The following is a 26,870-nucleotide window of genomic DNA, read 5'->3' as shown; positions in this document are numbered from 1 at the left end:
TGCATGAGGCTGGAAGACCTTTGCAGGGTGCTGACATACAAATGTTTGGCCCTTGGTGCCTTCCATCATTCCTGGCGAGTTATCCTGTGTCTTGTTTCTCTTACTAGTATCAGGTTCTAGCATGAATACATGCTTCTTTTATTCAGATACAACAGTGTCCTAATTGAATACTACTCAATATTTTCCTCTTGAGGGAAAGAGGATTTGATGGTTTAGGAAATATTTCCTAATGTAAAGGCTACAGCTTGGGTTTAATCATCTAAATTACCTCACATTCAACATGCCCTCTTTAGGGTCAAAATATTTTTTATGCTTCTGAAACAGAGCGAAAGTTATTTCAACTTCCAGCTGAAATCACCCCCTGCCCCCAGAAGTACAATGCAATCATTTCACATGTATCCAGACTTCAAGTTCAGATACCAAGAAACAGACCACCAGCAAGAAAACAAATACTTGGATTCTACAGAAGCGCATACAAGCTTTTCCTTTCTGTCCACTGTTAAGAGATGAAACCAGAGATGTAAGGGGGGATGCAACCAGAAGTGAGGAATTGCCAGGTCTACTTTTGGGCAATTTTTTTCATAGAACAGGATGCTGAAGAAATCAGTTTATATGACTCCTTTTGAGTACTGGCAACTCTTGAGTATCCCATGATTATAAAAACAAAGAAAAAAGCACGTGTTCAGCAAATAACGAGCATTCATTTGATGTGGCAAGTTCACAGTATGGCACATGTAACATCAACTCACATTCATTCTGTTGGATAAAGCTGCAGCTTAATTTGTATTTAAAGCAAGATGCTATTGCAGGACTTATACAGGGACTTAAGAGGAAACAAGAAAATCACAAAGGAATAGAACTGTGAAGGTTACTTCATAGGCAAGGCACAGGAGACCTGGAAAATCCACAGAGCTGGATATTTGCAGATACTGAGTACCTGGAGATGGTGTGGTTCATACTCTTTCCTAGGGCTTGGAGTGCATGTATATGCTTTTAAAAATAGGCATGTGGGTGGGATCAGCTCGTTTGTTTGAATGGCTGTGACTCTTATGCTAAGTTAGCATTTGCAGTTCTTGGTGGAACTGAGATGCTCCTCCAGGGAGCTGAGCCCTTTCCCCAGTCACTGAGACCTTGGGAACACTGATAGATGCTTCCAAGGAGAAAAGATTCTGTATCACATATGACATAAACAGGACTTTCCTCATCCAGCTGATTGCTCCTATTGTCTGGTCACCTTCAGTTTACATTAAGTGTTTTTGTTTTGGGGGTTCCTTTGGGGTTTTTTTAATGGTCTTATTGCGTCTTCATTCAAGTGTTGAATGGCTACATTCTGCACCTGGGAGAGCTACTTTTCTAGAGATGTATTCTGCCCCTACCTAGAGTGAAGGGAGAAGGCAAGAAGGGGGAAACCATAACTATTATTTAGTTGGACAAGTTTTTGCATGATACATGGTTTCCATACAGAAGAATGTCTTTGGAGCCTGTGCTGTGTTCTGAAGAATTCACTGTCCCAATAATTTGTTAAGAGGGAATGAATATACATCTCCCCTGCATTTAATTCATCTGGCTTGGAAATTGATCGCATCTGTTTATTACTTCTTGTACTCTTCAGGTGCTTTTATGCACCTGACTCTAGTTCTGAAGTGCAGCTGCTGTTGGAGCAGTAGAAGGGATGTGTACTGCACCTAGACCACAGGGATCATGGTGTGGGTGCTTCCTGTACACTTGTCCCTGCCTCCCATTTTCTGCAGTATTAGAAGCTAGCAGCACTTGTTTTCTTTATGCTAGTTAGCTTGTGGAAATTCTACTTGGATTATAAATTCATTTGGCGTCCAAAATAGCTTTGGGGTCTTGTACAAATAGTGTTTTATGGTTTATATGTATTTGCTAATTTTAAAGTAAGCTTGTTGCTAGTCTTTCATCATATTTCTTTTTTGTGTTGTGTAAAAGATGACAAATGCATCTTCATTCTCAGAGTTGGTCCTTAGAGCATTGCCAAAGCTCAAACCTCATTTATGGACTTCATTCCTGTGAGTGTCTACTCAGATTTTCATTGTGTGTAATCTTCCTGTGGTTTTGAGGAACTTGTTAAAAAGAGAAAGCAGATGTATATCCCTGGCCCATGTTTGGGGGCAATTTGGTCATTTGTCTTGAAGAGTTCACTCAGCAAGAAGGTGATGGTACAAGTTAATTCTCTCTGGTTAAAAATCTGCAGAATACTGTGAAAGTAAGAACTGCTTTGTAGCAAACATCATCAGTCTGCCATAGTCTCTGCTGTATTACCCAGCCTTTGAAGGAGAGTCATTTATAAAAAGAAGTAGTCTTTTCTGTGTGCTTGATGTCATGAGTGAATGTGCAATGCCTTCCTAAAGCCACATCATGAAATCTTAGACTGAATTTGGGAATCATGTGAATACTTTGCTCCTGTGTTTAAGCTTACAGGTTTTTCTTCTCTAAAGTATTTTTCTCAGCAAAGAAAAGCTTTCGTTTTCTTTGTACACAGCTCGATCAGAAGATACAGCAAATGCTTTAAAGACACTGCAAGAATTTCTTTGTATATTGTGCAGGGAAAGCAAGCTAGTCACTTTCCTGAAGAAGTTCAAACATTATTTCTGTAGTAAGAAGTACATCAATAGGTAATTTACTAGTGAAGTGATTGCACGTGTTTACAATGTGCTGTGTATTTTGGCAAAAGATGTTTAGGACTCAATTCTTTTAGCTTTTGCCAGCACATAAAGCAATAAATGTAGACTTAAGTTACCAATATTGTATGTATTTTCTACATGAGTGGAGACATAAGGAGACTAGGAGACAGATTTTTTTGTTGTACTAGTTTTGAAGTTTAAGGGAAGGGGTAGCATATTTAAAAGCAGTTGTGTACAAAACAAAATGTTAGGTCCTGTCTATTATTAGATTGCCCCATTGACATCCAAGGAAATGGATGTATTAATAAAAATGGAACAAATGCAATGAAAGTACCGGGAAACTTTTCAGATTGCATCATGTATCATAGTGGTTTTGGGTTGGAATATTGTCTCTGTGCTGAAATGCTAATAGGGTTGTGGGTAATGAGAAACATGGGCTGCTCCTGGGATTACCCTGTAAAGGTTTTACTCTTGTCAGTATGACAGAAGATGAGCTACAGTTTCTGTAGTGGTCTGGCTTTTCTGTTGCTAATTTTGCTATTTTTCTTGGGTTCCAAGCTGTCAGGAAACTTCATATAAACTTCCTGGATAAAAGTAGCTTAATTCAAGGTCTTACAGAGACTGAATTTTATTTCATAGGGAGGAAGGGGGGAAAAACAGACTTGCAAGGGAAACCTGGCCCTTCACGTAGCCATAACAGGGAATCCTAGGGGGACTGCAGTCCCAGACCTAAAATGACCTTGCTACAGAACTGCTCCTATTACATTTAATTCAGCAGCTCTGCAGAAGGATTCCTTTATGTGATGACAAGAAAAGCAAAGTCTGTGAAGCTGCATTTATAACTGTAACATAAGGGACTTCTGCAAATAAAAGTAAGAAGGGAAAGAATTGAAGTGAAATGTCCTATAAAATAGGAGCTGAATAATAACAGTCAGGGTCTTGGTCACTCTCAGTTTTATTCAGTCAGTACAGATTGCATCTCTTCCTTGGAAATTTTAAAATAATTTTGATTACTTAACACATTGCAAAGGTTCATATCCAGGAAATAAGAATGCACAACTATATTTTAACAACAATAAATGAATATTAATTTCCTTATTACTTTTTATCCTGTTGCTCATTGTGTCATATGCAGGTATAAAAGAATGCATTTGAGTGGGCTTGTAATTCTATTAAGCTACATGTAGGTTAAATGGAAACTGCCAGCTAGACAATGCTATGAAATGAAAGAAACTAAGAACAAAAGTACTACCATTTTCCTCATGAATTATACCATTCTAAACATTCTTTCTCTAATTCAATACCTATCCTGCTCCATCCTGATACCCTTTACCCCTAAGGGATTAATACTTCTACATTCATAAAAATCTTCACTTCCACTCTCCCCTTCCCAAATACACAGTATGTTTGATAATGGGGGCGTGTGCTGCATTTTCTGTGCTTATTTCTGGAGCTGGATCAGTGTCATAGCTCCTGGCCTCAATCTGTTTTTGCTTTGGGATGAGAGGTGTGGAAATATTTGTTGCTGCATTCTGTGGTGATGTGTTTTATTCAGGTTGCAGTGAGCCCTAGTGCATATCCCAGGTGTGAAGAGCATTGGCGTGTTCAGCCTCACTTTTGACTCGTGGTATTATCAGGCTTCAGTCACGGAGTGCTGTGTGTTTTGTTGGCTTTCTTTCTGCTTCTACATCGGTACCAGACTGGTTGATGGTTTTTGTAGCTGTTTCTGTGCTTTCTTTCCATTGCCCTTACTTGGGTTATAGTTTTAGCATTTTTTCTTCCACAATTGCCTAATCTTCTATTTCCAATACTGCTTTTCTTGCTATTGGGCATGTATTTTCTTAGTGGTCTCCAAGTGCTTAGCAGAATTTCAGCTGGATAAGTTACCTGAAACTACTGATGTTTTCTCACCTATCAATGTAAATAGTTAAACTTCTTTCTTTCATTTGTTTATTTCAGCACTAGAGAACAAATTAGGAATAACAAATCCAAGGCACTTCTGTTATATTATCAGTGGTTAAAGATACCACATAGCTTCAGAAAAGCCAGCAGATCATTTAAAACCATATAGTAGCATGTCCTTATCTTGTGTGTGTGATATGGGTCAATTACACAGTTGTGAGACTTGTATCAAGACCAGTCTGTCATGATTATGTGCTGAGGAGATACCGTAAGCTATTAATAGCCATATTGTACTTCTCAGTTCCACAGTGATGTGCTAGTACCCAAGGGCAGTTAAAGAAGTTGATTAGGTAAATCCAAGGGGCAAAAACCCCACCAAATAAGCCCCCCCAAGACATGTTAACGTGCCTAATTTGACTGCAACCCTGTAGTCACTGCTGCTGTGTGCATAAGGATGATGTCCATGTCAGTGGAAACCTGTCTTTACATTTGTTAGCTTTGTAAAGGAAGGCTCATGGCACTGGGAGTCCATAGCACGAGTTTCCATTGCTCAGTAGCAGACAGTGTGGCCTGGCACGATGTTCCCAGCTTGCCAACCAAGCAGCTGAGCCCTCCTCATTCCCCAGGCTGGGAGTGGGAGGAGGACGTGGACAACAAGCTCCTGCCTGTTTTCCTCTCAGCCTGACTCCCAGCCAGAGCATGACACCCTGGGTACTTTGTAGAATAATGATGCAAATTCCCAGCATCATCAGTTGTGGCAGGTTTGCTCTAGCTATGGGTTTAGACCCCTTTGGCCATGCAGATAGACTGAAACTGCATCCTGGTAGGGCTTGACTGAACCATGCTGGGTATTAATTTTTTTTTTTTTGACAAGTTACTATGTGAGTCCTGTGACTTCAAGGGTGTCACATATATATGTACGAAAATCCTAGTGTAGCAGTGTCAGCTTTCTTCAGAAAACTTAAGGAAGGATGAAGAATAACCTCAGAATCGAGCTGCCTATATTTGTAAAAGGGAAATGTTATGAAAAGTTGCTAAATTTAACCACATCTTTTGACAAGTACATCTGCCCTTTGGCAGGGCAGGCCATTTCTAATCACATTATCATAGTCATGCTTCTGCAGCAATTAGTGTGCTAGACAAAAAGTCCTTGTAATACTTCACACCAAGAGAGGTGGAGAAATAGCCTGCCTTTTCTCTATGTGATTTCATAAGGTCTTAAAACCAAGTTGTGTTAGAGCTCTGAACGATGTGGTCTAATGAGCTGTGCCTTTATTTTACCAGTGACATAAACATGGATAGGATAATTTAGCATACTGATCAGATGTTCATGGAACTCCAGGGGAAAAAAAAAAAGGAAACCACTACCCAAAAAAAAGGCATTGGCAGGGCATGCTGTGTTTTGTCATGTTTTTCAATGCAGTTATTAGTGTATTTGGGGACAAATATTGCAGGACGAGGCCTTAGTGTCAAGGTCTTTTGATGTATGCTGCATTGTCATTTGCAGGTGTGGTATCTTACCACAGTGTTCAAAACTCCTGGGATAAGCAGCATAATTGTTCTGTAGTGGGAACCACTGAAGAAAAAACCCAGATCTTTGCTAATTCTTACTTTATTTTAGGTCTTCAGAAATATTCTGAGGACTGAAATGGAAAGAATTGTGAGTCCAAGTGTGGGATGAGGCTCCTCTTGTCCTCTCCCCCTTCCATTCTGCTCTGACCTTGCCTCTCTATTGAGTGTTACTTGTGCTTTGCAGGAAGCATGTTAGCAGCTGATCAGTTAGAGAAGAGGAGCACAAAAACTGTTTTTATAAGGAAGGAGTAAAATTTTCTGCATATTCCTTTTCTGTAAACAGTGAAAAACGAAGCTGATAAAATCTGTGCTCTTTAGTATGCTGAAATATGAACTATATGAAGTCAGGAGTAGAAAAAATAGAATAGGAAAAATAATAAATGTTCAAGATTATTTTTCAAGTTTATTTAATAAATCAGCATTTAAAGCCAGGAAATCTCTATTGTAGTGGTTGCTCTAGTATCTATCTGACAAAGCATTGCAGTCAGTGCATAGGGTGTTTTTAATGAGACAAAAGCAGCGTGAAACTTTGAAAATGATTGTTAAGACTGGAGATAATTTTTAACCTTGAATAGGCACTTGTTTGGCGTGCACAGGCCTAGAGCAAATTCTTTTCAGTTGTAAAATATCGATCTGTTTTCAGCAAAGAATTATTAAACACTGGGAGGAATAAAAGGAGCAAGGGAAATATTCCTCAGCAAATGAAGTGAGTCTCAGACAGCCATGCCTACCCTGTCAAATCTTATTACTAACATACTTTGCCTACATTATAAAATTGGTGCTGTACATTCTCTAATGAAGGGATTATTTTAAGGCTGTAAGCATTTGGGTAGGAATAAGAGGCTGGTGTTGAGAGAGACATCTGTAATGAGAGATCTTAAATCAGGATACATTATTAATGAACTGCACGGGAGGCACACAAACCTGCTTTATTGGGCAAACTGTAAATCAGCCTGTTTGGTAAGAACATGCAAAATGTGTGTGTGCTGAGAGAGGGTATTTTGAGAATTTAACTAATTTCTGAATAGTAAAGGCATCCAGTCTGGCTATAATTGATGCCTGTGGCAATTGTTGGTACCCTGACTACATTAGCTTTCTGTGCCCTTTAGCAGAATTGGAAAAACATTTCTAGTACTCGTTAAGCTGTCTATTATCAAGCCTTCATAAATATACACATTTAGAATAGAGATGATTTGCTATCCCAGTGCCTTAGAGCGCTTAAATAAATTAGTTCCTACTATTTCAGGCATTAATTTTGCAGTAATTATGCATGAAGCAATAATGCAATTAAAATTGCCTTCCAACTTGCTCAAGTGGGAATACTTTCTGAAAATAATACTTGATATTTTCTCAAAATACACTCTAGAGCAGGTGGATGTGCTGTGTAGCTCCAAACAGCAGTGTGGGACTGTTTACCTTGAGATCCTCAGTTTGCCTGCAGCTGAAGTCAATATTAACCAAGTATTACCATCTGTTGGCTTTTGCTGACCTCTGGTTTATTCCCTTCTCCCCTTTCTCTGGTGGCAAAGTGCCCACATCACAGCTGGCATCGAGTGCTTCAGCAGTGGAGTTTCTTATTTAAAGAATGCAACCCCACTTCAAGGCAGGAAACATGGGCTAGCTTTCAGTTTGCAATGTTGCAGTTTCTTTTTGCACAGTACCTACTAGTTTCACATCTTTGCAATATCTGTTATAACAAAGCACAGCAATGTATCAGCCCAGATTTCAGCCTTAGGTCTGAATCTCTTTACATTTAAATTGGACCTCTTGTTTCTTAGGAGAAAGGTATATATTTTGTAGCTGAGTTACAAATAAGCTTTTCCAGCTTTTTGGCAGCTAGGTAATAGTTAAAGTGAAAAAATTTCTTTTTTCCAGCCAGAAAAGAGGTTTAATAACTGTGGGTCCATTTGTTCATAGCAGTGCTGGAGCTGAGCCCTACAAACCCCTGGAGCTTGGCAAGCCAGGCAGACTTGGCAAGTTTTCCTACCAGCTTACGGAGTCTGAGTCAAGCGTGGCTTGTTGCAACTTCAAATATATTCAGTACATTTTGTTAACATGAACATTAAGGTGGAGAGTTTGGGTTTGTTTTTTTCATTTATTTACCTTCAGGTGCATTATGTTCTCTCTACAAGCAGCTGGTCCTTAAACCATGCATAGCAGTTTATGGCTTGTGTTAAATTCAAAATAAATGTGTATTTTATTTAGAGTATCTGATTTACGCTTGACATGAAGATATTGAGGAAGTATGAGAAAGTATCCGACAGTCTTTCTGTCAGTCAGCTTTTGGTAGTGTGAATCTGTGGAGAAAACAAGCAGACCTGTTACTTCCCAGTGCATTGTGACAGTGATAACTTTTCCCCTCTGTTTGGAACCTGTGGTGCGTGAAGACTTGTAAGTGTTGGAAATGCTCTCACCTCTAATTTTTACCTGTGTGGATACTGCTGAAAGAAAAAGACTTTAACTTGGACTTTTGGATTGGCCAGACACTGAACTTTCTAAATGTTAGTTCTTGCCTATCCAAATTATATCAGCCTTTGAAATAGGGGGAAAATTTTTCTGTAGAAAAAAAAATGTTGAAAGATGCTGCAGAGGACTCAAGAGTATTTACTGCAGTCAGACATCTCAATATTCTCCTAAATTGACTCATTCATCTCAATGTGGTGTTAGCACATTGGGTCTTTAGTGGATTCTGCACCATGCAGTTCTGGTACATCCTGAGTAGAAGGCATTGGTCTATTGAGTGGGTGTTTCTCATTTGTGCTTTGGCAGCCTGTCTGCTGCTTTGTAAGGCATCCTAACAGCTCTGCTCTTCCCATATTTTATGTGATTCTGTTATCATTATTGCTAATGTTTTTGTTGGGAAATGTGAATCTAAGAATCCAATATATTAGATTTGCCTGGTTTAGGGCTTTTCATCTAGCCATGGGCTAGCTACAGACATTCTGGCTGCTTTGTTTTACCCTCTTGATGGATAATCAGCTATGTCTGTTGCTGGAGGACTGGTTGTGGGAAGCTATGGTTTCAGAAAGCAGTTGTTTCCTAAGCAGCACGAGCCAATGTTATAAAAGGCCTCATCATTTGCTACCAAACCTTTGAAGTTTGCTTTGCCCAGTGGGATCTAGAAAACTGAGCAGAGCACAGTCAGGTTGCCAACTAAGCCAGACAGGCTTCTGATTTGTGAGCTATTTATTGTTTCTAGAATTGCTGCCCTCATTCATCGTTGCAATTAATTGCAACAAACCTGGAGATGATAAATGCCTAGATCATTATTGCTTAAATATCTGGGAGCATGCTATTTTAGAGCTCAGATTCTTCCTAGAATAAACCCTCAAGTTCCTAACTTGAACACCCCAAATAAATTGTGGTTTCTTTTTGGGTCCTCAAGCTCTGTACCAAAGAGGTTTCATATGTTTATTTTGAAGAGCTGATGTGTAGAAGTGGCTGGAACACTGCAAGGGTGAGACTGTGACTGGCCAGTGTGCTGCTTTGGGCCATTAACTGTGTCCTTAGAGTGAGGTTTAGAGAGTATTCCTTCAAGGTAGCAATGCAATAGATAGAACTCATGATAAAAAGTTGGGATGTAGAGTGTGTCTTCTGTCCTTCTTCTGGACAGAGCTGGTGAGGTGAGTCCTTAAAGGCTCTTTTAATTGAATGCATGTTTGGCAATGGGAAAGAACAAGGCACTTTTTTTTAGCAAACCCAAGAAATATTTTGCAGTTTATACTAGGCTGGTGCATTTCATCTAAGTGACAGAGGAATGAAACTGTTGGCCCTTAAGAAAATTTACAAGGGCACTTTGTAAACTACAAGCTGCGAGAGGGGCAGCAGGTATTGAAAAGTGCAAGCTTCAGAGTAATATAGTGAGAAATAAATAGAACCTCACTACTTGAAAGAGCAGCTGACAGTTTAAAAAATTGCAGGAAGTAATTTTAAACAGATTACCAACTGTGCAAAGCATAGCTATAAACAGATGAGTTGGAATCAGTGTCATTGTTTCTTACTTGAACAATGAGAGTTCATTAGAACCGATGATTAATATCAAACAAGAATGGTGATATAATAGCTGTAAGAATTGAGAAATAAGAGCTCAACTAACCTAGTCTCTGGTTGTGAACAGTGGTAGTTCTCTGGCAGACTCATCTGGTCACCAGCATTCCTTCTGTGATTTTTTTTTTTTCAAATTGCCTTTTGCATCTACAGCATCATCTGGGAGACATTTCCATAGGCCAGCCATATATTGTGTGAAAAAGTTTCCCTTTCTCCTTTTGTGTAGCATGTGAATTTCATGTCTTGCAGCAGTGCCTATTTGAACAGCTATGTTCTTTCCAACCTTGTAAATACTTTAATATTGCATGAAGTTGCCTCTGTCCCATGTTAGAGTCATGGTCTGTTTAGATATTGCATCTATGAAAACGGTGATAGGTCTTGATGCAGTCTCATTTTCTACTTGTTTTTTTTGGGGGGGGTTTTTTCCCCTGATTATTCTGTATTCATTTTGGGTGGGAGCAGGGAGAGATCAGATGATGTACAGCTAACTGCTTGTTATCTGAGACATTCTGCTAGGCCACTAATACTGCACAAGTGAGCCAGAGAATAAATGATGCTGGTAGGAGAGTGCTGCCCAATGAGTGACAGAATGGTGTCAGAAAAGATACCTGGCACTAAGTGCCACGGGCTCTCAGGGAGCAGGAAGGGAATGGGCATGGTTAGCACTTGGCTGATCTGCAATGCATAGTGCATCCAGTGCAACATGGACTTGTGAAGTAAATGCAACACAAAATATGTTGAAACAGGGTGGTTAGAGGGAGTGTTCTCACACACAATATTGAAATAATTTTGAACAAAGTAATATGGTGTACTGTAGATTTTGAAAGGGACTGTTGCCAGAAATTCTCAGAAATCTTTTGTTATCTAATAAGTGTAATGATTTCACATACAGACTGTTTCAGGACGCCCTTAAACTGCTATTGTTCTTTCAGTTTCCAATTTACTTGGAAAATTATAATTCTTCCCCTTCTTTGTTATGTTGTTTCCCTAAACTTCTCTCAATGTCCACTAAGAAACTTTGTTCCAACCCAGTACAGCAGTTTGTGCTTCAAAAAGGTGCTTAAGCAAGATTAATATGCTCAAAGAATCTGCATCCATGGAAATGCTGAAAAGAGTTTACCTTTGCACTGAAGCTTAAAGCTGTTTTCTGGGATTGTGTCATTACAGAATCCCCTCAGGTGGAAAACCACTTGAAGTCCATCTAGCCCAATCTTCTATTTAAAGCAGGGTGAACATTAAATGCAAACTAGGTTGCTCAGGGCTTGCCCAGTTGCATTTGTAAACTTGTTAAAGGATGAAGGCTCTGCAGCCTGTTTTGCAACCTCTTCCAATTTTAATTATTAAATAGATAGTTTAATAAATAATAATGTTTGCATAATTTAAACAATAAAATTACAGTATAATCACGATCATGTAACTGACAAGTAGATATCATTGTAATTCCAGGACTGTAAAAATCAACATAAGTTAAGCAGAACATCCATCAAAGCAGTTATCTTGAAAATTCTGGTCTTTAGCAAACATGATGGAAATGAGGCAGGCTTCTGGCTGCAAGCATATTAATTTGCCAGTGATAAGGATTTTGTAATAGTTTGATGCCATCTATTTTTTAGAGCAATGATGTAAATACAACTAATTGCTCCATAGCCTGAGTATTTTATTTTAAACGAGGAGTACTTGGCCAGTATTTAAAATGTAAGACTTGAAAGTAACTGCCTGGCACTGCTGATAATTATTTTTAGAGCATGACAAGCATCTCTCTCCAGATGGTGGTCCGTATTCCACATCCTTCTCCTCTACTGTGAATGGAAGGATGGACTGCAGGAGTAATCTAAAGCTTTTTGTAACTTGTCTCTTTTCCAGCTTTGGTTTGCTTTCGTTAATGGATTTTCCGGGCAGATCTTATTTGAGCGATGGTGCATTGGTCTGTATAACGTGGTAAGTGCTGCATGTTTTGACTTGATAGTGCTTGGGACTACTATGTTATTTTGTTGTGTCCCATTTTTCACTGGTAACTGTCCTAAGTGTATGTCAGGAAAGGTGAGTTCATTTGTAAAAGCCACTTGGAATCCACTCTGAGATAGGGAAAATAAAATTTAAAAATTTCACTTTTATTGCAAAATGAAAATTTGGGAGAACACCTTGAAAGAAATGTTTAACCTAATATAACCTGTATAAAGATCTGCAGATTTTAGATAGAATTTAATTTTCTCTTTGAAAGCATTTTCAGTGTTTTGTACTGAATATTTTCGTTACAGATCATGCTCAAAATACTCCTAATCTCTGAGTTTTGATGATTTTTTTTCCCTTCAGACCCTGGAGAGTTAGCTGCTGAGAGGATTTACTTCAGGTTGACTTGTGCTCCCTTAGGTACAGGAAGAGAAGCTGCATCACTGTGTCATCAGCAGTCTGGGAGTGGTTTCTGATTTTCAACATGGCCTGCGGGGTGCTACCCTGTGTCATATGACTTAATTACTTAAATCAGTAATATTATTACTTAAATCAGTAATATTATTTAATCAGTCACATGGATAAAAGTCTGAAGGATCTCTGGAACCAAGTTCTGTAGCATACTGTAGAGCTGTGTTGGTGTTTTTGAGAGTGTTACCTTTGCAATATTACAAGTGGCCCAGTGCCTGGATTTATAAACTGCTAGGACACTGGTAGTGTTAAAAAGTCTCTTCACAGGGAGGGAATTTAAATTTTTCGTTAAAAAACTCATTCCAAATATATGCTAATACAGAAAAAGCCAGCAAATTATCACTGAATTGTATTAATGGAACCACTTAACTTCTGTCACATTAATTTTTAAAATGATGGCACAAGCCCCCATATTCCATGAGATTTCATACTCTTAGTTGAAGATACTTATTCAAGGATTTATCATTCCCTTGATTCCCTTCACCCTAATTTCCTGACTGTTATGCAGTCTCTGTCATTCATGTTTAGATATTTGCATCTATTATCTTTAAACCTCATTTGATGAAACTATCTACTCTACCTAAAGCTTCTGGATGAAACTCATCTTCTGTAATCAGAAACTAAACCTTGTTTTTTGAGGTCAGTATTTTCTAAAATTAGAACTGGTTGTGTGGACTCATGGAGAATAAAGTGCTTGTAAGATATTGGGGACTTCCACAATATTTCACGCTGAGATTTTGAAGTGCTTTTAACTAAGTCATTCTCTTCTTTGCAGATTAACCCTTTCTTTCATTAGTAGTCTCATTAAAATATGAAGTGTATGAAATCATAATGGCTTTGTAATTCCTGATTTTGTACTAGTTCACACTGGAAGTTTGCCTTGGTGATCAAAACCACTGGAAGATTTACTTCAAGTGAGAATGTAAATGTCCCAATAAACACAGGAAACCAGGGGAAGTACGTTAAAGCTGTATAACAGCATGGTCTTCTTTGGAATATATTGGACCAGTGCTCTCAGTTTCAGTTCTCTACTCTCAGCCTGCTGCCATTTTAGCCATCTGGTTTATCACTTCAGGGGTGAAGACACACAATTCCCACTGGATGAAGGGCTATAATTATTGATTCTCACTCGTCTCTGTTCTTCCCCGTTGTTCTTTGTCTGCTCCCCTGCTGCCAGCGTGCTGCTGGTGGGAATCACAGCCCACCTTCTCCAAATGTGCACACATCCTAGACACAGTTCATAACTCCAACCTGCTTCTTAATTTCAAGAACACTTCTCAAACTGGTAAAAATAAATGTATGTATAGGATTTAAAGTGATGTTTCTGATATAAACTATTGATGTAAAAGGAAGTGAATGAAGTTTAGTGTTCTGACTTGCACCCTGGTATAACTTTCCCTCTGTGCCTGCACTGTGGACCACAAGAAGCATGGATACCCAAGCTGGCTTTAAATGAGCTGCCTCAGATCCTGGAAATGCTTCAAGAGCAGCAATGTTAAAGTCAGTGGAGGCTAATTTACTCTGCTTCTGGCAGAGTGTCCTGCTGCCTGTCTTGGAAGGCGTCCGAGGCTTGGTCATCCAAGCGTCTGCCCGTAGCACAGACACACACTGCAGTTAATTTGTTCCTATCAGTTCATGCCTGCCGGGGGAATCCCCAAAGTACCATAATGCAGAATGGCCTTTGTTGCTCAGTAGATTTTTTCTTTTAAATGTGATTTCCACATTTACTCTGTCTGTAAACGTAGCAGTGGTTAAGCACATTGCATATCTGATTATGGCTACAACTGCAGTTATATTGGAACCTATTCCCACAAGGCTATTTTATAAAAATTCATACTGTCTTTCCATTGCAGTCCGATGTGTCTGACCCTTGCTGGATTTGCTGGTACATCAGAAACTTAACTTCTTGGGTTTAATTTATTGGTTAATAATACTAATTTTCTTTCATGTTTCTATTGTTCACAAGTCAATATTTGAGAGTTACAAATTAATGTTTGACCATTGAAAATTATGCCAAATAACATGCTAGGTAGTAGTAAGTCTTCACTGAAGTCTGTGAGAATTTTGCTTTTGTCTAGATAAAGAAACATTATATGAGATACACTTAAAACTAAGAGCTGCTTTCAGTTTGTGTTTGCTTTCCTTGCAGATTTTCACAGCACTGCCACCCTTTACTCTGGGAATTTTTGAACGGTCGTGTACTCAAGATAGCATGCTTCGATTTCCACAGCTATACAAAATCACTCAAAATGCAGATGGTTTCAACACAAGGGTAAGGAAAACTCTGTTACTCTAAGAAAAAACATAAACATTCTGATACTCCAGATTTTTCATGTCAAAAAATAACTTATTTCCTGATGTTACTTCTGCTTTATGCTAACCACTGAGAGTGATTGTTCAGCCTTCCAGTTCTTTCCAAGGGATTATTTTTTATTTAAATAAAGAACATCCTTGTTTATAAAAAAGGATTTTATGCTGTAACTTCACCTGAAACTACTCCTGAAATATCCATAAACTTTGATTCAATGTTAGATTCCTATCCAAGCATGATTTTTCAATTCACAGCTACTGATAAGCCATGATGACATTGCCTGGATTTATTTAACATATGTCTTGTCACAGCACTCTTTACTAGGATGCTTTTTCATAGTTAGCATAGCTCTGTTCCAGTAGTTCTTTTGGAAAATAGAATTTGAATTGGCTTATTTGGGCTTCTGAGTTTTGAAGAACACATTTTACTTCATTTTGCTGTTTAAATGCTGGAAAATGCCAGTGTTTGATATTCTGTCTTTTCCATAATGAGCACATCTAAATGTACTTCTGAATCAAGGAAGCTGTAGGATTGCTTTGTTTGGAGAGGAAATTGTAGAGTACATAAAGCTTTAGTTTGTGCAAAATTATATTATCTGCTAGTTATAACTGTGGGGCACAAAGTATTTATCCATTCAAAGAAAATGGAATATTTCATAATACTGAATCACTCTTTTAAAATTATTCTTTGAGGTAATTAAACAAAGTTGACTCAAGCTGTCTGCCTTATTTCAATAAAGATCTTAAGCTGAAGCAGGCTTGCCTATTATGCTTCAAGTTGGTAGAATAAAATGATCGAATTGGACCAGTGTTTTCTTGTGAAAGAGCAGAAATTGTAGGAGAAAATAGATCCTGCAGAAGTTTGAGTATTTCACTTCAGGACAAACATTTTTTGACTCTAAACTACACAATGAAGTGTTTGTTAGGAGTTAGAGGGAGGTCAAGAGTTTTGGACTTTACTGATGGCTTGGTTTGTTTTCCCTCAGGTTTTCTGGGGTCACTGCATCAATGCCCTCATCCATTCCATCATTCTTTTCTGGTTTCCACTGAAAGTGCTGGAGCATGGTAAGGGCTTCATTATTTCTTATGTGAGTAACTGATGTTCAGTCTTACAGAACCAGTGTGTTTGCAGAAGGGGGGTCGTGACAAGTCCCAAGAAATAATGCTGCCAGACAGTTCAATAGTCTTTAGCTGCTGAGCTTGGCAGGTTGTCTAGTGGCTTTCAGAAATTATTCTAATCTAACATAATTATTGTTCATATAGTGACTTTAATAGGTGAAAAAGGAAACTACTGCTTTGCTAAGAAGTCTTACCCAAATACTGAGTGATGTTTTATGAAATGCCTTTTCTTTTTTTTATGGTAGTGTGTTGAGATCTCAGCATTTGATTGAATAATGTTCTTACAGCAGCTGCCTTAGAACCATTTGCTTTATATCTTGTTGAAACTCCGCCATTCCATAAAGCAGTACTGTGAAAAAGAACTGGCTGGAATGGAAGTAAACCAGATCAAGGGTCAGAGATACTGGGGAAATAAGACTCTTTGGTGTACAAATTAGGGTTATTATTAAGTTTTGCTTTCAAGGTAATGCAACCTTTCAGGGTAATGCGGCTACATGGTATTTCAGGGACCAGTAAGTTCCATGTGGTTACTACCTAGCTTTCCAGTATAGCTGTGTAGGTGGGAAAAACCGCTGAAAATCTGTTCTTTGATTGTGGTAAGAAATAGCATTAGATCAAATGAGGAATTTGGGGCTGGTGAAGAGAATATTTATCTAAAATCATTAATTTTTCACAAGTGAAACTCCTTCGTGGAAAACACTGATTTTAAGAAAACCTTCTAGGCTCCAGAATGGACTAACTGGGGAGGAGGTGAAAGAAATAAAAAGGGAGGGAAGATGAATGCTCATGTCAGAGGCATGATAGTAAAGATACTTGTGGTGATTAGATTCATGCTACTGTACTTGGCTGATCAAAATGTCAGTATCATATCCTCAGTGGGAACTTCGATGGCTGATGGACCATATAATAAAGGGACTTGCCTTTCATCTGTACATGGGCTGAAAGAAGGTTTCATTTTGTGGGAGAGGGGCTTTTATGGTTGGTTGGTTTTTGTTTTGATTTGAGGAGTTTTGTTGTTCTGTTACACTGTTTTTATGACAAATGTTAACCTCGAATTGCTCTTTTTAAAATTCAACTGCAGAAATTTTAGGTTAACATCTGTAGTGTTTACAGTTAAAATTACATAGTCTTCCATAGAGGTTTTTGTAGTTCCCAAATAGATAATGTGCTTTAAATTTCAACAATTAGAATTATAAGACAGAAATACCAGCACAGAGGCTAACTTTCTGACTTCCTTTGAATAAATTGCTCAGTTTTTTTTTCCAGAGAGGAATGAATATTGAATTTTCAAGTTTCTTTGCATTTCCAAGTGTAAGAAGGATTTCAGTGCCAGAGACAAAAATGTGCCATTCACACTGGGATGGTCCTTAACCTCTTGAGTTCCTTAGGATGTGAAGTACATGTAGTCTAGGAATGGGCACTTGTATACCTTCAGAAATGAATGTTCATTGAGCATGCTGCTGTTCTCATTAGCACAAATGTCATTCCTTTCAGGACTGTATAGCCTCCCAAAGTGAAAGGTCATGGAAAACACTGAAAAATAAAGACATTAACTTACTGCACTAAAATAGATAACTCTAAAGAAGTTGAGACTTACAGGAAAACGTATTCAATTATTTAAATGTTCACTGTGATGTTACACCAGAGCATGGCTGTGTCATGTCAGCTTATTCTAGCAAAACTGATGAGTTCAGGAATGCCTTTTTCTCATTAAACTGAGCCTTTTGGCACCAACACGATTCAATTGGCATGGGAGACTAAGTTCCCTAGTGCTCTCCACCTATTTCATGGGCACCAGGTGAAAGAGCAGGGTGACTGTAAAATCTTGGTGTGTCCCTGAATGATGTGGTAAATGGCTGAAGCCACTGCAGAGGAGCTGGGCTGAGGAGGATGCCAGTGGCTAGAAACCATGCCAGCTCCTAACCTAGCTGTCTCAGGCTTTAGCTCCAGTTGCAGTGTTAGTCACTCTGCTGCTGTTTCTTAGTAGTTAATATTGAAAAGAAAGCAGAGATACAGAACTAGCAACTTTTGGGGACTATTCAGAGCCTGTCACTTCTTTGGAGACAGCCACGTGCAGCATGGTAGAAGGAAAACAAAACAAGTAAGCTTGGGTTAATTGTACTGTATAAATGTATAGGGGTTTTTAGGTGTAAGCTAGACTGGATCTTCATCACAGAGATCAGGGTGCCAGGAACTCTTCTTTATAGGCTTAAATATTTACTGATCCTGAAGCACACAACTTTTGTTTAAGAATGTCAAATCCAGTTTTCCAAATAAATCTAACAAAATTACTGATGCCTTGAGAGGCTACCTAGAATGGAGGCTAGACAGTGTTAAAGAAATAAAGTAGGTATTTATTGAAAGACCTTCAAAGGATGCACCTTGGGCACTACAAGAGCCTGGCTGAGACTACACCCAAGCTGGACAGTGGGTCACAAGTTTTCACACTTGTATAAGTTTTGGTCCATTTACATATTGGAGTTCATTGACCAATTACAGCTTCAGGTCATTACGTCCCATCCTCTCAGACTGCTCTTCTCAATTTGCTGTTGTTTATACCTTTTGGGCCTGAAGCTGCGATGGTGTCCTTGGTTCTTGGGCTGGAAAAGAATTGTTTTGTCTGACTAAACTGTGAGGAGAACTTGCTAGCATTTGATATGAAGTTCAGAGTTATATACTACTGCAGGACAGAATCTGGATAATATGAAAGCTGAAACTTAAGGCATCATCATGGCAGAACTGCTCACACTGCTAGGCAGTATGTGTTTAGGAATGAATCCAAGGTTTTATCATAAGCCTTTTTGTCCCTGCTGTTCATGTATTTCCCTAGCAGTTGTCTTAAAACATGTGAAAATAGCAATACTTATCATGCTTGAGTAATGCTTGAAAACTCCTGTGAGTACAAGTTCAATTGGCATTCATGTGGTGGTTGAATGTGTTTTCATGGTGTTCCAGTTTGATTCAGCAAGGGCTGAGAGACTAAATGACATTTGAAGTATTGCCAAGATTGGCACTTCCAAATGATAGATTAGCATGTATGTACTCACCCTTGTGCACAGCTGATAGAGAACGGGTGGCCAGAGACTGAGTACTGCTCAGTTATGGAACTAACCTCCAGTGAGATATTGTACATGTTGATATGTGTCCTTTACAAATTAAACTGTCCCTGCTCTTAGCTCAGCTCTCTTTCACCACAAGTCAGCCGGTGTTTTACTGCTTTTTCATCACAAGCATGCAAATAATAAATATTGTTAGAAGTTACACTACAGGACAGATAGCAACAGAAAAAGTGGCAGGGATATACCTCAGCTCTTACAAGCAAATTACATGTTAGGGTCTGGTGAACACTGCCCCTTTGCTAGGCCAGCTTCAGGCAACTGGAGCTATGGATGGATGGATGCTCTCTCCATGCGCCGTGTCTGAGGCCCAGCTGAGCACAACTTCTGCATTACCATTACCTCATGGTCTCTAGGAGTGCTTTTCGATGTTCAAAAAGGAAAGGTTGGGGCCAGTTATTCTCTCCTGAAAATCTCCTTGTGCTTTTGTCCATTCTGTTGATAAACTGACAACAAAGGTGATCTTCTTTATCTTCTTCTTTCAGATGCAGTATTTACAAATGGACAGGGAGTTGACTATTTATTTGTTGGAAACATAGTTTACACTGTAAGTTTGTGTATCCTAGCAATCTTTGAATGGTAGAATTTCTTTCCAGCCTTTTTTTCACCACAAGAAAATGGTGTAAACCTGAAGAAAATATGTGAGTTTTTTTAAAAAAAAAATCAACCTGATGCTGAGTGCATGATTTTCCCTCTTCCTTTTAATTTTTTTCCCAGACACGCACCAACAATAGTTTCTGCTCTGTCCTTTCTGCATCCCCTACCAAGTTCCTGGGTTGCTGCCTAAATGGTAGTAGCTTTTTATGCTTAAAGGGGAGATTGGGATTTGAGAGTGTTAGTAATGAAGTTGTCTTCTTTCTTCTTTTTCCTTGCAGTATGTTGTAGTCACTGTTTGTCTGAAAGCTGGCTTGGAAACAACTGCATGGACTAGAGTAAGTACTTTCCAGTATCTTTTATTTTATTAGCACACCTTCCTCCCTAATGAGTATTGATACAGATAAGAAGTACTAAAAATCATTTGGGACTTCAGAGTTCTAATTAGGTCTTTCATGTAAGGGTAGGCTGCTAAGCTCCCTAAGTACAGAATGTGAGAGGAATGAACTCGTAGATCACACGATATCTGTGATGAAAAAGGGCAGCCTGACAGAAGTGGGAAGAGCACACTAAAAGCATATTGTCAACATCTCTACTTAAAAATGAGCAGAATTTTGCGTGAAATCAACATACTACTGAAATTGCTTAAGAAAATGCATCAAGAAAATTATCCTTTGTAGTCTGTAGCTCCTTCAAAATTAATGCAATAGGGAATGAAAGGTGTCTGCCCACAGATAAACAGCTAGGCTTGAAAACATCTTTGATCCAGGTAAAAAGAACTAGAGGTGACTCCACATTGGTTGAATTGTTTTGTTTTTTTGGTTTTTCTTTTTGAAACTTAGTGTAATAAGGATGTCAGTTGAATAGTTATGTTGTTTCCTTGATTTGAGTTATTGGCTTGAAATGGGCAAGTGCTCTGTTACAGATAGGTGACAGAATCCGGCAGGGCAGTGAGCTCCAAAGAGTTTGAGGGACAGGGAGGGAAGGGCTCCTGTGTTGATGAACTTTCAGCACCTTTCTCCCTTCCTTTCCCCTAGCCCCTCTGAAACACCAATTTTTTAAATTTTGATGGAGTCTCTTTTTCTGCACACCAATAAGATACTTTATGGGAATCCAGTTTTCATGACGTACAAAGAAACTCTGCCCTCAAGGCTAAGATGTTTTGAGGACACATATTCTTATTCTACCAGTTTCTTCAAGGATTTGGCTTAGGTCTTGTTAACCTCATTGCTTCTGTTAGTTGTAAAATGTTTTATTACATTCCTCCCAGAGGAATTGTGAAGATCAATGAGCTGACATCTGTTCTGAATTTTAAAGATGAAATGCTGTCTGTATGGGTTATTTAATTGTTAAGGAGATGTTAATATTTTCTGCCCCATTCTCTCATCTGAAAATAAAATTTGAGTGTTTTTTTGCTGTTGCTTATGCATCAGTTCTGTGTTGTGTATCAACATTTTAAAATGCAAAAATCCTTAAATTAATCCCTTGTGCACCAGAAAAGCATATAACCAAGTCAGCATTGAATGCATGTGAGCTTGTTTAGATCCTGTTTTGTTGTGAATTTTTTGATGGTTTCTGTTCTATCCTCTTCCCTGGATAGGTAATGGGTGTCTTTTCAGCCACTTGAGGATAATCATGGGCCCCTTATTCCTAAACTTATTTTTTAAAAGATACCATAATGTTTAGTAGATATTGGAGTTTTATAACTCTGGCATTTTACAGATAAATTATTGTTATTCACACAACAGTTGTGTTTAGAATCCATTTTTTCTATATATACTTCTAAATCCTGCCCTATTGCTTAGAACAGTGACTCTCATCATCTCAAAATCTGATGTTGGTTATAGTTTCAGCTATGAGTGAATCAACACACAGAGAATCTTCAGATTACTTGAAGAGTATTAAATTTACAACACTGAGTTAAGCCACTTCTCCATCATCAAGTGGATTGGTTACAGGCAATTTGTTTAGAGAGTGAGAGGGACACTCTGGACCCACAAGGGAGAACAAGGTGGTTTCAACAGAAAACTTTAAATAATAAACGCAGTCAAAGTTTTGGGGACCATGGTATATCCAGTAGTTAGTGTGGAAAGAAAGGCTCTGATAAAAGTGGCAACATAATGGATAATAAAATCCACCCATTGAAGTTGAGTGGAGTAGCTTCATGTTAAGTAGGGCCTGTGTGGAACACTGCAGTAGGCTTTTTCCCAAACACACAGAGCTTTTTTCATCACTGCTTTACCACACTGTAGCAACTGTTTCAGATAAGCAGGATACATGGGAGAGCCACACCCTCTGTGTAGCGTATATGCAAGAATCTGCTTGCAGCAGCCTTGCAGTACTTGATATGTGGGGACCTGAGCATTACAGTGGCTCACCAGGGCAGGGCTTCTAGTCAGAATCTTGATGTGAATTGTGCTCAGTTTTCAGAAGAGCAAGTAGACTCAAAGGATAAAATCCCTCTTGTCCTCTTGAAGGATTTAAAAAAAATCCTTCAATTTCCTTCTTTTCTTCACATTTAAACAGAATTGAGCACATATGTGGGTATTTTGGAGGGTTTTTTTTTGGTTATGTGGGGGTTTGGGGCTGGGGTTTTTTGGTTAGTTTGTTTCTTGTTTGTTTGTTTTACATAAGGAGTTGTTTATTTACTGAGGTCAGATCTCCTGGGTCAAACAGAATAAATAGCAAAGTTTGAAAACAAATCTTCTTGCCCACTGTGTCTCTTCAGGAAGGGGCCTATCCCATGTCTTGCTTATTATTAGCCCAGCAACTTTCAGGGTTACACAAAATTCCAGCTTTCTGAGAGTGCCTAGAAGAGTGTTCTTTCCATTGCCTCTGACATTTTGTATGAATGCTTCTACTGTAAGGTAGTCTCTAGTTGATCCCAACTATCTGCCAGTCTGCACTGGTGCTGCAGGCTCTTTGCTTGTTTGTTTTCACTGCCTGTGCTGGAGAAAGCTGTCCTTTCTGAGCATGTCCAGCGGTTGCACATTAGGAGCAATCTTCTTCCAGAAGTTTTTATTTATCTCACAGCAAGCAGAACACAATATCAGACACTTCTTTGGTTCTCAGACATACTGTTCAAAAAGTCAACAGACATAGTCATCCAGTAGGAAATATAAAGCTGAGAGCTGAACAAACATGCTGTGTCCACCAGCACCCAGTATGTGAATTCATTCCCGTGTTCCTGAACTCATATGTAATTAGTAATTAAGATTTATGCAGGTACTTCTCTGAATTGGAGCCAAAGTCATCAGCCGCAGGAGTTGTTGGCATCCAGAAAAGTTGGAGCCAATAATGAGCTCAGTTGCTTGTTACAACTGAAATTACTGGTTCCATCCACTGTGGTGTAAAAGTAAAACAACTTAAATCATCTGAGCAAAAAACAGTTTGGGTGTGTAGGAAAAATTACTTTAATGCCACTGAGAAGAAGTTTTTGCTGGATGTGCTCTTGGTCATTTAATAGTTTTTATTTTCTCTTAGTGAGTCTACAGACTAAAGAACCAGTAAAGATGTAAGCTGTATTGCATGTGTGTAAATCAGTTAGAACACCTTTAAAACAAAAAAACAAATGGCAAAGTTGACCAGTAGATGTTGATTGTGGTAGTACACAACACTGAATCTTCCTCCAGAGAAGGTAAGTGATGTGTATGGCTTGTATGTGTACACGGCCATAGGGGATTTGTCCATGTGAACTTTAACCTGCGCCTTTGAAAATTCCTACCTTGATTTACATGTTGAATCTGGAATGTGCGTGACAGGATACAGGAACTAGATGAGAGAAATTATGGTTCCAAGGAAAATCTGACGAGTTTTTGGAGATCCAAATAAGACAGATTGGCTGAGAAGAGTATCTGTCTGCCCTGCTATGAAGCAAAGATTAAAGAGAAGTGCTTTGTGCTGTTTGAACAACCTGTGCTACTGGCCCAAAACCAAGAGCAGTAGACAGGCCTGAGTGAGACCGACAGAGACCCGAACAGAGAAACACTTCTGGACTGGGTGGATGGAGGAAGTGCCGTGTGTTAACTCTGTTTCTCTCCCTGTTCTTGGCAGTTCAGTCACCTGGCCGTCTGGGGAAGCATGGTGCTCTGGCTCGTGTTCTTCGGCGTGTATTCGGCCATCTGGCCTACGTTCCCCATCGCGCCCGACATGCTGGGGCAGGTCAGTACCAACACCTGGCTCTGGGGATACGGCCCAGCACAGCTCCCTGCTGTCAGCCTCAGAGCTCACATGGTGCTGGCAAAGCACTGCTGCTCTAGTCAGAGTGCTTGGGCTTCATTTTAACCTTTTCTTAATCCCTGTATTCATTTAGCTTAGTCTCCTCATGAGAAGAGCTCTCTTTGTCCCCCAAACTGACATCGTCCATGATAACATGCACTGTGGGTACTGCATGACAATTCCCAATTCACTGTGATGGCAGTAGTACTGGCTCTTTTGTTAGTGTCTAGTCCTGGCAAGATTTTGTGTGTTTGACAAAATGTTGTATTTGGTTTGGGATTTCATTTTGTCACGGGTTTGTTCTTTTCCATATGTTTGGTTTCATATTGTTGCTTTTTACCTTCATCCATTCTAAACAAACAGAATTTCCTTGAGAATAGAATGAGATGGTCAGAAGCAGGAGACCTGATACATTGCTGATTATGGTACTGGAGGAATTCTGGATTTGTTTCTTCCATGTCAGCTGAGCTCCAGGTAGTAAAATTTTCCCTTCAGTGTCATTATTTCAACCCCTGGTGAGAAGATCGAATAGCAGGCCTGTCAAAATCACTCAAGAGATTAATGCATAGTTAAAATAAGGGCATAGCAATTAACAATTGTAACAATTAAGGATTTTGTAATTTTACGATAAAAAGTTATTTTGTAGAGATTGGAATGGCTTTCAGCTTTACCTGAAAAATGCATTGGGTTATAAGTTTAGACTTCCATGCAAAGATGGGATACAGAAAGAAGAAAAGCTATCTGTCTAATAATTTCAAGAAATTATATTCTTAGATTGCTACCCTTATGTACTAGAAAATTATAATAAAAAACTCAAGTGTTGGCAGGCCAATTAGATTTTTCAGATTGCTCCCACATTTGTATTCAAGAGCAGTCAGGCATGGTTTTGTTGCTGTTCTGGCTTAATACATATTTTATTATTATGCTCTAAAACACTGAAGATAATGGAGACTATGATACATTTTCATGGACAGCTTTTTATGGCTGAGACTGACAGCTGACAGGCTGGTGAGTGACTGACAGACAAAGCCTCAGTCCTCTGGTAGTATTTCTTGATGATCTTGGCATGTTTCACAGCACACACAGCATCAGTAGCTCTAACTCACATTTTCGTATATCAGGCAATAATTTGACTTCAGTATCATGCAGACTCAAGAACAACTTGTCCTCTACAGCAGACTTTAGTGCTGCCATTAATATGTCAGCCCTCTAATATATAGACAATATGGCAAAATGTTGCTTCACACACAAGGGGCCAAACTATGGGGTTTAGCTTGCTGTTGCCTTTCTTTTTTTCCCAAAAGTGACTCTTATTTTTTATTGGAACTTAAGCAAAATTCATGTTGTGCTGGTCATCAGAGTTTGCTGCAGCATATAAAACCACAGGTCTTGGAACAAAACCTTCACATTAATAAGGCTTTGGTTTTTCTTGACCATGTTTTTACAAAGTGGTTGTATTTAGCCTTTGGTTTTATGCTCTGATTTTCTGACATTACAACTTGAGAAGTGGTACTAATATCTTGCCAAAATGAAAATAATCTGTTCTCCTTTTTTTTTTTTAATGGAGAACATGTTTACCTTGGCTGGTGGAGTGTCCCAGTCCAGTACTTGTGGAGCTGTGTACGTGGATCAGTAATTATCAATCTGAAATGTTAAGGATAGGTGATCATTCTATAGAGATGATTTTTGAATACAAGCAAATAAGCTGTCTTATGGCTTTCAGTGTGTGCTAGAGGGATTCAATATCATTCTACCAGTTTTCTTGTATTTTTGAGAGAAGGAGCAGCCGTTGAAAAATGTGGGGTTTTTTTTTCTTTTTTTTTTGTTTCGCTTTTATCCTTTTGTAAAATCAAGGAAAGCTCCCAAGGTAAAGGGAGCTTGTTTACCACTCACATTAACTCCCACAGAGTCTCTTGAGTAATCGGTTGCTGTCATGAAACCAGCTCATGGTGAAATGAGCTGGGACTGTGTTAGGCTCTAGTCAGTAAAATGAGTTGCCCTGCTGCCTAAACTTTAACAATTTCTTTACTCTTGCTGTATTCTTTTGTTCATTTATAAATAATAAGGTGTCTTAAAGGCATTGTTCTTGTTTCAGATCTTGCTAGTGGGCTTATCTTCAAATAAACTGAACTCCAGGATATTTTAGATCCTCATACTATGCAAATCTAACAGCATTTGAAGGAAGCTGATTTTAGCTGGAATAGTCATTAGCATTTGTGCTCGCCAGGACTTTGTGCCATCAGTAGAAGGCACAGGAGGTGCGAAGCATTTTATTGTGTTGTTTCACCAAATGTCAGCATGAAACCTGGCAGACTTCAAATATGTGATGCTTTGTTTCTGCTGGGGTTTGTTAAACTGTTTGCACTAAGTATTTCTTTCTCTTGCCCATAATATCTTGAGCATTTTCACAGGGATATAATACCGTTTTTCCTCCCTGGGGGCAAAGGAAAGCAACTTACTTATTCTCTCTTGTCAGAGTCAATATATTTCTTCTATTTTCACTACAATATTAAGAATGGAGTACTTGTGACATATTAAGACAAAGCCATGATTAAAATCCCAGTAGTCCTTAATAGAAGTCTTCCAATAGTATGCATCTGGTACTTTGGGAAAAAACTCTTTCTGCTTTGGGAGAACCTTTTCAGATGCACAATTTCTCTTTAATAGTATCAGAAATAATAATGTAAGCAAACTCTCTGGTAGCTCTCTTGGCTTTCCTGAATTTCTGTATATTTTCAACTGAATTTTTTTAATATATTAACATGAACAGTGACACTGAGAAGAGTTGGTGCCTTTTTTTTGTCTTGCCAAAGACAAAAAATTACAAAAGCCAAGATGCTTTGATGAGAACTGATTGCTTTTGAATGGTCACTTCCAGATAACAGTATTTTTTACAATATATGAGTCCTTTCCTGCCTTTTGGGTA

At 38.8% G+C, this 26,870-nt stretch overlaps 1 protein-coding gene across 1 annotated transcript in view; it reads left to right on the top strand.

Moving 5' to 3' along the window:
• The window catches only part of ATP8A2 (ATPase phospholipid transporting 8A2), a 277,870-nt gene that overhangs the window by 155,803 nt on the left and 95,197 nt on the right, over window positions 1-26,870 (top strand). Inside the window, exons 27-32 of the mRNA XM_058824803.1 lie at window positions 12,030-12,104; window positions 14,737-14,859; window positions 15,884-15,962; window positions 19,618-19,679; window positions 20,008-20,064; window positions 23,780-23,887. Coding sequence (XP_058680786.1) covers window positions 12,030-12,104; window positions 14,737-14,859; window positions 15,884-15,962; window positions 19,618-19,679; window positions 20,008-20,064; window positions 23,780-23,887 — 504 coding nt within the window. The remainder of the gene's footprint in view (window positions 1-12,029; window positions 12,105-14,736; window positions 14,860-15,883; window positions 15,963-19,617; window positions 19,680-20,007; window positions 20,065-23,779; window positions 23,888-26,870) is intronic.

This window comes from Ammospiza caudacuta, chromosome 2 (assembly GCF_027887145.1).
Source record: "Ammospiza caudacuta isolate bAmmCau1 chromosome 2, bAmmCau1.pri, whole genome shotgun sequence".
Classification (NCBI taxonomy): domain Eukaryota; kingdom Metazoa; phylum Chordata; class Aves; order Passeriformes; family Passerellidae; genus Ammospiza; species Ammospiza caudacuta.
Note: the sequence above shows the minus strand (reverse complement) of the source record. Positions and strands in the feature narration are given on the sequence as shown.